The sequence below is a fragment of the Carica papaya genome, chromosome 6, assembly GCF_054855325.1.
Source record: "Carica papaya isolate Zhongbai chromosome 6, ASM5485532v1, whole genome shotgun sequence".
NCBI classification, from domain to species: Eukaryota; Viridiplantae; Streptophyta; class Magnoliopsida; order Brassicales; family Caricaceae; genus Carica; species Carica papaya.
In genome coordinates this window covers 33,363,606-33,373,941 of record NC_142314.1, presented here as the reverse complement: position 1 = coordinate 33,373,941, position 10,336 = coordinate 33,363,606, and the positions used below count along the sequence as shown (strand labels likewise).

The following is a 10,336-nucleotide window of genomic DNA, read 5'->3' as shown; positions in this document are numbered from 1 at the left end:
ACCTGAATTGAACTTTGGTCTCGTGATAGCAAAGAAACAAAAAGATGCGGCAAGATTTAGGCAATTGCTTATTTTGACATTACTCATGGCAACGATCTTCTTTTAAACTGTTTTTCTGAAGAACTTTGTCTTTTGTGTCATAAAAAAATAAATCAAGTTCAAGATTATATATAATTTATCATTTTTCTAAAGAATTTTAGGTCCTATACCACCCACCATAAAACATTTGATTCAGCGGCTGTACTGATGGCTTACACGGGAGTGTAAATATGTATCAAACTCAGTCTCATAAGTATGATATTTATATTTAATACAAAATCAAATCACTATTTTTATGAACAAAAATGAATTAACAAAAGAAAGAATTAAATTTTAGAATATGAATTAAAAAAATCAATTGGTCCAAAACCCTAATGTTGCTCTCTCTTGACATCGCCTTTACGGAGAAGGGGGAGGTGCTGCCTTGCTCGGAAGGTTAAGATAAGGTCGGAGGAGAATCACTCTCTGATTCCTGACGAGCAACCAACGATGGAGGAAGGGATGGCAGAAGGAGAGATGGAAACAGAAGAGGTGTCACCCGACCCGGAAGCGAGCCACCTAAAGTGGAACGATGCGACCCGACCTGGGGCTTATCGCCCTGCGTCGATGGTAGGCGAACAAGGTCAAGATGCAATAATGATGGAAGGAGTTTAGAAAACAGGGACGGTGGAGCCCTGTTCTAGTGCGACCCGATTTGTGTTCCAGAGTGCAATCCGACCGAGTGCAAATCAGGTGTTGGTTGCGAAGGACGAGCAGTTGATGGAGGCAACGTAGGTTGAAGGTAAGCTGGCAACAGAGGCGACTTTCCTCTGTTCTGGTGCGACCCAACTAGAGGCCCACACCTTGCTCCGGTCTGGTGTTGAAAAATTGGATTCTAAAGATGAAACTATGGTGTATGTTATGATTGGGGATGAGTCCTACGGAATGGGCGGAGAAGCGGTGAACATTAGGCAAATTACAAGGGAGCAACCGCAAACCACAAACTTGGGAAACCTCCTCCCCCACAAGGAGCACTGAATTTGAAAGTTTCTTTCAGAGATAAACTCATCAATAGTCATCAAGCTGCTAAGAGTCGAGATGAAATTGAGATTATGGACGGAGATGTTAAATTTGACATTGAGAATGTAATACCGAGAATCAATTTTTTTGATAAGGTGCACAACTCCTAGTGCAAAAATATGCAACTTACAGTTATTATTCGACTATTTGGGAAACTGATTTGGTATAAAGCACTCTGGGCAAGATTTCATAGGCTGGGGAAGCCTAATGATCGACTAGACCTAATTGACCGAGATAATGATTACTACATGGTCAAGTTCCACTCGACAGAGGACTATAGTTGCACGTCTTACGGATGACCTGTGGGTTATATATGGCCACTACCTCACAGTGCAGCCTTGGTCCCCCAGTTTCTTTATTGTAAATCTCGATGTCACTAATGTGGTGGCTTGAGTGCAATTTTTTGGTCTTCTCATCCATTATTACTACAAGAGTGTGTTCAAAACTATCTCCCATTGACTACAACACTGAATCTAAGATAATGCTGGATGGACGCTTACAGTGAGTGAAATATGAGGGTTTACCTACCATATGCTTCGACTACCTGTTGGGATTAACAAGACCCTTATTACCCACATCCCTAAAGTTGCAAGACCAGAGACTATTAAAGAATTTTGTATGATTAGTTTATTAACGGTTTTATATAAAATTGTTACTAAATTCATTGCCAATAGACTCAAGAATCTAATGCGTTTTTTGGTTGGCCCTACCTAAGCTAGCTTTGTAGCTTGAAGGAATATCATGGACAACATTATTCTTTCCCAAAACAGTCCACTCTATACGGCATTTATGGGAGAAAGACAAGTGGATGGCCATTAAGGTAGACTTAGAAAAAGCTTATGATCGCATTAGATGGGAATATGTGGAGGACACTCTACTTGATGTTGATCTCCCTCCTAACCTTATTAGAGTCATTATGCATTGTATCTCCTTTTGCTCCATGCAGTTGTTGTGGAATGGTTATATCACCTAGGAGTTCCGATCTATTAGAGGCATTCGATAAGGGGACTCAGTTTCACCATACATATTTGTGTTGTGCATGGAATGACTATCCCATTGAATCGACACCTTGGTAAGAAATGGTATGTGAAAGTCGATAGGTTTTGGTAAGAAAGGTCCTACCCTCTCACACTTTTTTTTTGCGGATGACCTGATAATCCTTGAGAAAGCCATTAATGACCAGACTCAGGTTATAAAGAAGGTGTTGGAGAAATTCTGTGTGAGTTCGAGCCATAAAATAAATGCGACTAAAATACTTACTTTTTTTCTCGCAATATTAACATGGGTGAAGCTAGTCGTATTAGCAAGATATTTGATTTTCAAGTCTCCAATAATTTTGATAAGTATATGGGTGTTCCGCTGTTACATGATAGAGTCAATAAAGATATTTATAATTACATCCTTAAGAAGATTAACCAGAAGTTATCTGGCTGGAACTAATATTCTTTTTTTTGTAGGCCATTTAACTTTGGTCAAGTTTGTCTTTATGACTATCTCTGTTTATGCTATACAGACCACGACTTTGCCTAAATCCCTATGTGATCGGATTGAAGCTGTGGTTTGGAAGTTTCTCTAAGGCTAGAGGAATGACAATAGGAAAATCAGTTTTGTCAGGTGGGATGGCATATGCATGCTTTATGACGCTAAGGGAAATGGTCTTCGGTCTATCCATAAGCAAAACCAAACATTCTTGATGAAATTGAGTTATGCTATGGTTTTGAAACCCGACCTCCTATGGGTCCAGGTCCTCACCTACAAGTATAGATGACCTGGTTTATTGTGGAACTACAAAATGACAGGACTAATCTCTCATCTTTGGTGCAACCTTAACCATTTATGCACGGACCTTCGAGTTGGCATCAAATGGTCCATTTGTTCAGAAAGAAATGTTAGGTTTTGGGAAGACTACTAGTTAGGAGACTTGAGGCCGCTTAAGCTTTTGACTTTCACGCATATTGAGGAACAGGATGTCCATAGATGTAACAGGGACTACGTGGTACCGTCCGACTAATGGGATTGAGAGGCCTTGCACCAAGTGTGATCAATAGGTATACAACTCTAAATGGCAGTGGTATTGACTCCTACAGATGACAATATTCTAGACTCCTACTTTTGGGGTATGACAAGTTCTGGGTGATTCTTGATTAGCTCGGCTTACGCCCTCTTGGAGAACAATCATTGGCACCCGGAGAATAGGAATGAAAGAGAAATTTAGCATTGTCCAAGTGCTCAACAAGTGCGTACGTTCCTTTGGTTGGCTGCTAAGGGAAGCTTTTGACGAATTGGGAAAGGTACCAATGTCACATGTCCTCTACTGCATAATACAGTTGGTGTGGCAGTCCTATTGAGGATGTGGATCATGTCTTCTGTAATCGTAGCGTGGCCAAGCTGTTGTGGTTGAAGATCATACCTACCAAACTCAATCAACTTTCTTCAGTGGCGCTATGGATGAGTGGTTAGTACTGAACCTAAAAAACAATTGGCCCTGGTGCAAGACATTTTAAGATTAGAGAGTGACATTTGGCCTTACTTGCTGGAGCTTGTGGTACTATAAAAATAAATTTACTTTTCAAAAGAGTGAGAGCAGTATCGAGGAGCTTGTTAAAGATGTGTCACTCATGACTTATTATTCTTTTATGGTTAATAATATGAATCTTTGTTTTCTTTTAAGTATGACATACAGATCGGAAGAACTTATTCCTTGGTAGAAACCACCTATGGGGTGGTTGGTTGAAGGTGAACACTGATGGTGTTTATCGTGTTGCAACCAATCTTGTCTGCTGTGGGGGACTTATTAGAGATGAGGATTGTGCTTGCTTGAAAAGTTTCAGTAGGAAAATTGGTAGATGCTCTGTTCTTCAGGCTGAGCTTTGGGGAGCCTTCGATGGTCTTCAACTCGCTTGGAATACCAAGTTCCGTAGTATCATTCTAGAAATGGATAATGCGATGGCGGTACAGTTACTCACTAAGGAGGATTACGGTACTAATGTGAGTGTCGTCCTTGTTCGTACGATCAAGCACTTGCTATTGCAGGATTAGCAAATCTAAATCCAACATATCTATTGCGAAGGAAATAAACGTGTTGACTGGTTGGTGAATGCTGACTTCTCTCTATCGGTAGGCCTCCATTCTCATGTTCAAATGTCAAATGATCTCCAACAGCTCTTCACTAACAATATCATGGGTGTCTTTTGGTTCAGGATATGCATGACGATCTCTTAATTTTTTTTTTTGGCTTTTACTTCTCCTTGTACAAAAAAAAAAATCAATTAAAACATGTCCCATAAAATGTCACATAAATAAAAACATTCATAAAAATATAGTTCAACTCAAACTCAAAGAATATACCAACTAATTTATCTTCTACATAAATTTTTAATAAAATAAATATGAATCTATCATTTAAATGAAGGAGCAGATGGAGGGAAAGGACAAAGGGAGTTGCCTATCGGAGGCTTGACCAACCATCAGTCGTTTTACTAGTTTCTTCACTACTTGATGCGATGGATACACAATGACAAGTGATCGGAGCATGTCACATGTGCAAGAGGTATTCAATCCAAACTAACATTAATCTAAGATTGGATCGAAAGTTAAACACTTCTACAATTACAATGATAGATTAAACGAAATATTATTTGATTCAATTTAATTCAAACAATACATATAATTTGGTTTGGGTTAAGGTAAAAGCACCATAACAGTCTCAAATATATTTCTTGAAAAAAAAAAAACTGTTCAACAGGAGATTGCTTTTTTTTTTTCTAAGAATTAAAATGGGAAAGTAAAAAAATTAGAGATTAATGAGGAAGTTGGTGTAGAAGAAGGGGGCAGTTTGGTTTCTTTGCTATCACGAGACCAAAGATCAATTCAGGATTGTTTTTTTTTTTTTTGAAGTGTTAAGAAAGATTTTAACTATCATCTTCTGTAATCAACTTCTGCAACCCTCTTCCGCCATTTCATTCATTCATATCAAGATCTAAAATTTTCAATCTCTCAAAGTTATTCATACAGAAAATTCTGTAACCCCATTGATGCTCAAAGAAAAGTTGCACTTCGATTCCCAGATGCCGGAAAAGATTGTCGTCTTCTACCTTGAGAAAATTCTGAGGTTCAATCACCTCTTTGAATCTGACCTACAACTGAATTATTTTTCCTACCGCTAGAAGAACCAAGGGTTTTCTTTCTCTTTTCACTGTCTCCTGATACCGAGTCTTCCTCCGCATCTTCCCCAGATTTCACCTGTTTCCTTCCAGCTTCATAATCAAATGGTTTTAGCTGCAGAAAACCACCATGTTCGTGACCTTTATCAACTGTCCCACCCTTCCTATTCTGATTAAGGGTCTGGAAGCGCTTCTCAGAGCTTGTAGATAAATCAGAGAGTAGGAAAACTCATGTTTCTAAACATAAATCAAGTTTCTTTGGGCATTAGAAAAACTGGGTATTGGGTTTTGACTGCTAGTTTTTCTAGAGCGCACTGAAATGGGTAATACTGCCTTCAACCTCAGCCACGATCAAGTTTCCCCATGTGAATGCCACGTGAAATCCAAATCTTCTTCTTCCCAACTTTTACTTTCTTAAATCTCCAAACTGCCCTTCTTCTTCGCCAACTTACCCATTAGTCTCTCTACTTTTTTTTACTTTCCTATTTTAATTCTCAGAAAAAAAAAAAAAAAAAAAAAACTTTCCTATTTAACAGTATCTTTCGACATAAAAATCTTTTGCCACATAACGCTTAGAGATATTGACATAAATTTCTTTTGTTATGTTACATCAAATTTAATACAATTAGTTGGTGTGTTATTACGAATGTTTGACTAATATAAGTTAAAATATTAAATATTTAATTAACCATAATCCAAACATTAAATTAATTAGCTAAAATTATTGCACAAGTCATTTTCTTAAATCATTTCAGTGATTTTAATTTATTTATTTTTAATTAAAAAAGTCATGAAATGAAACGTTTTAAAGAATTTCAAAAATTAAATTATAATAAGTTTTGAAATTTTAAAAATTAATCTCACAATTTATATTATTATTATTTCAACTATTCTTTTTTTTTTTTAATACAAAGTGGATTTATTATTATTATTATTTTATTTTTTAAAATAAAAGAGTAAGTACATACGTGGGTGGAGGAGATATTTTGGGAGGAGAAGCCAACCAGATGGGATGGGCATTTTCGTAAATTACAACTACAAAACCAAGGCTCCTTTAAACACCCAGTTTCAACTCAATCTTGGGGGCGGGAACTGAACTACCAATAATAAATAGTATTAATATTAAATAATTTTAAAACATTTCTTTTTAAAAAATTATTTCCGTTGATTTCTTATAGCTGTTTGTTTGTTTTTTTTAAAACAGTTGCCTCATCAATTTAAGGAAAAAAAATAATAATAATAATAATAAAAAAGGTGTCTGGTTCCAGACATGGCCCCTGGTTTTGCACTGCCTTCTTATATACCACCTCTTCCCCCTACAGTTCCCATCAAAACCAAATCTCCTCTGTTTCATCCACTCATCCTTTCTCTCCTTTCACTTTCATTATATATATATATATAAATATATTTGTAGATAGATAGATCTGATCGGTCGAAGACGATGGACGGTGGTGGAATTGTGGAGCAGAGAAGGGAGACGGTGGGGTCTGTTAATAGCAGAGTAGGTTACGTCCATAAAATTAGCATGAAGAGGAAGAAGAAGATGGTGATGAAGAAGGAGACGAAGAAGGTGAGAAAGCAGAATGCTACTGCCATTCAAGAACTGTTTGATTCTTGCAAACTCGTCTTTAAAGGCCCCGGCAACGTTCCTTCTCCTCCCGATGTTCGCAGTTTATGCCGCATTCTCGGTATGTATAATTGATTAACTAATAAATTATATATATGTATATATTAAAATTTCCGTACAACTCGTTTGAAATAGTTTAAAATTTGAATATTAGTTATTGAATTGAAACAGTTGGAGCCAAGAAATAACATAATCATGGTCTGGTATTCCTGTGTTGATGTTGAATTTGTTTTACATACATATATATATATATATACACACGTAGTTTTCTTGATTCTGGATGTTATAGATATATGTGTGTGTGTGTGTGTGTGAATTGAATTGAATTGAAACAGTTAGACCAAAAATAACAAAATCATGGTCTGGTATTCCTCGTTGATGTTGAAATTCTACGTACATATAAATATATATATGTGTATATTTCTTGATTCTGGCTGTTATAGATACATATGTATGTGTTGTGCTTGTATTGAATAGAAATGGTTAAATGATATGGTTTATTGGTTAATCAGACAAGATGAAGCCAGAAGATTTTGGATTAAGCACAAATCTGCATTTCTTTAAAGTCACTGGTGCAGGAAAGGGAAATTCCAGGGTCACCACCACTACCATTTACCAATCCGATAAGTTTTCTGTATGATCCTTTTCTTCGTATATTTTGAATTGTTATGAAAATCTATTTCTGAAAATTGACAATTACATGTTTATCTATATATTTTTATATATGTTTGGTGTATGTATTATGGGGGCAGCTGTGTATATTCTTCCTTCCTGCGAGTGCTGTGATCCCGCTCCACAACCATCCAGGAATGACGGTGTTCAGCAAACTTCTGGCGGGGACAATGCACATCAAATCATACGATTGGGTTTCTCCTCCCAATTCTGATTCCTCTCAATGTCAGTACATTAGTTATGTGTGTTTGTTTATATATATGTATATATATGTTAAATAGCAGAGATGAGTGAAAGCTTTTAGACAACGTGGTCTTGCAGTGAGATTGGCAATGGTGAAATCTGACAATGTTTTCAAAGCTCCCTGCAACACCTCTGTTCTTTACCCAACAACCGGAGGCAACATCCATTCCTTCACCGCCATTACTCCCTGCGCCGTGCTTGATGTCCTCGGACCTCCCTATTCCAAATCCGACGGCCGGGATTGCTCTTACTATAAGGAATTCCCCTACTCTCATTTCTCAAGTAAGTCAATTATGATAGTATTTTTACAGTTCAACGAATTTGGGTTATGGAAATCACCAACCCCAATATTTACTTTGTCAATGCAGATGGAGAAACAAGAGAATTGGGAGAAGAAGAGGAGGGTGAGTCTTATGGATGGTTGCAAGAGATTGATGTGCCAGAGAACTCAGAAATGGATTTAATCAAGTATTTAGGTCCACAGATTATAGACACGGATTAATTATTGCCTAATTTTTTCTTTCTTTCTTATTAGTCCCACAGTTGTTTTTGGGGGGTGCCTCATTTGAGTTTCAGTCATGTTAATAGTAGTTTCAGAAGTGTGTTGTTCATTTGTCACTATTGGGTTTGGGGGTAGGTGGTGTATGAAACCAACATATTACATATATATATATATATATGATGAAAAAGTGGGTTATTCATAATTTTTTGAAAATAGGTTTATAGTTAATTAGAAACAAGAGAAAGTTGGGAGCTGTAATGGTCATTAGTTTTAGATGATGTTTTTGGATAATTTGCTGGTTTTGGGAAAAGTGAATCCAAAGATTTGACCTAACAGATAAGCAGCAACTTTTCCAAGGCAATAATACTAACTAATATACTACTAATCACTCCATTTTGCCTTTTAAATTTGCTTGATGAAAAGCCCATATCTATAGACCCAACAAAAATGAAACGCCTAATCAGTAGTCCCCCTTGTTGGGTTCTCTTATGGGTCTTTGGTATTAGGTTTCATTGGGCTTGTCCGCTAAAACAAAAACAGGCCATTCAGTGTATACCTGGGTTTCATTTGACTCAACATGTTCTCAAAATTCAAGTTGGTTTGGTTTTTCATGTACATTAAAATTCAAAGTCGTCGTGACTTGAAATGGGTTTTAATAATTTTAATTCTATTTTTGGTCCCCCCCCCCAAATTCAATCCAACATAAATTGCATTCGAGATAGTATATTATATATAATATTAAATTGAAAAGTAACAGTGGTTATGATAGCGTTGAGAGTAGCTGCCAACCACGTAATTTAAGCCACTAATTAACAATAATTTGATTTACATTATGACGTAAATTTACCACATGAAACAATAATTAATGTGGAGATTTAACTCTCAACTCAAATAATTTCTGGGTTGAGTGAATGAAAAAACCAAGTCTTGGTATTGACAAAGACACGAATGACATTTTCAACGTCGGTGGAAGATGACGTAATCTCCCCCCTCGTTATTTATAAAAGCTCTCAATGTTATGGGTTATGAAAAGAAAAGATGTATACATATCTACATACACACACACACACACATATATATATATATATATAAAGCTTCTGTCACAATCTTGAATCTTATGAGGCAATGAATTATGAGTTTAGATATTTTTTAAGTGTTTTTTTTTTCTTTCTTTTTTTAGGTTTTAATGAGCTCTTTTTTTCCACTTTATATTGCCATAATTATAAAGCTCTCAAATCCAATCTTCTTCTTCTTCTTCTTCCTTTTTTTTTTTTTTTAATTTTTAATTTTTGTCTTTTTTGAATAAGTGGGTATTGGATTCTCTAAAAACCCATCAATTTAATTCTGGCAAAACATATGCATATATATATATATATATACATATAGATGTATGAGTTTGCTTTCCCTTGTTGAGTTCCACACCTTTCTGAATATGCACCGACGGGCTCTCTCTATTTATTTTTATTTAACTAAATAGATTAATTATGTCACATTCAAACTTTATACACAACTTGTCTTACAAGTATTTATATATAAAAATACACATATGATCACATCAGTCTGTATAAGGACATATACTTGTAAACAATATAAATGTTTTTTTATACATTTTGTAGTATAATCTAATATATATATATATATATACTCTTACTTTACATAAAAGTTTAATTTTCAATCTTTAGTTTTATAGAAATTTTAAAAATATATATATATATATATCACATGATTTAAAGGGTCGGATATATTTATTGTATATTCTACATGTTATAATAAAAGAATGTGTAATTTGATTTAGATGCTATACAATATAAGAAGACAAAAATATTCATACATACAATATTATACACCATGCGAATACGATTATAACATATTTTATGTCTTTCAAATTTTATAGATAATAAAAACGTTTATAATTTTTTAAAAAAATTATTGCATACATAAAAAGGCTAATAATAAAGTTATGAATTGGGAAAATGTCATACACCATTTACTCCCATTTATTGATCATGTGGAATCATAATTTATATTGAT

At 35.3% G+C, this 10,336-nt stretch overlaps 1 protein-coding gene across 1 annotated transcript; it reads left to right on the top strand.

Moving 5' to 3' along the window:
* Positions 1-6,577: 6,577 nt before the first annotated feature.
* LOC110807812 (plant cysteine oxidase 1-like) lies at positions 6,578-8,421 on the top strand. The gene is made up of 5 exons (XM_022033071.2): positions 6,578-6,949; positions 7,401-7,522; positions 7,641-7,785; positions 7,882-8,085; positions 8,172-8,421. Exons 1-5 carry the CDS (start codon positions 6,703-6,705, stop codon positions 8,303-8,305), a joined length of 852 nt encoding a protein of 283 aa, XP_021888763.1. The 5' UTR covers positions 6,578-6,702; the 3' UTR covers positions 8,306-8,421.
* The last annotated feature ends 1,915 nt before the right edge of the window (positions 8,422-10,336 follow it).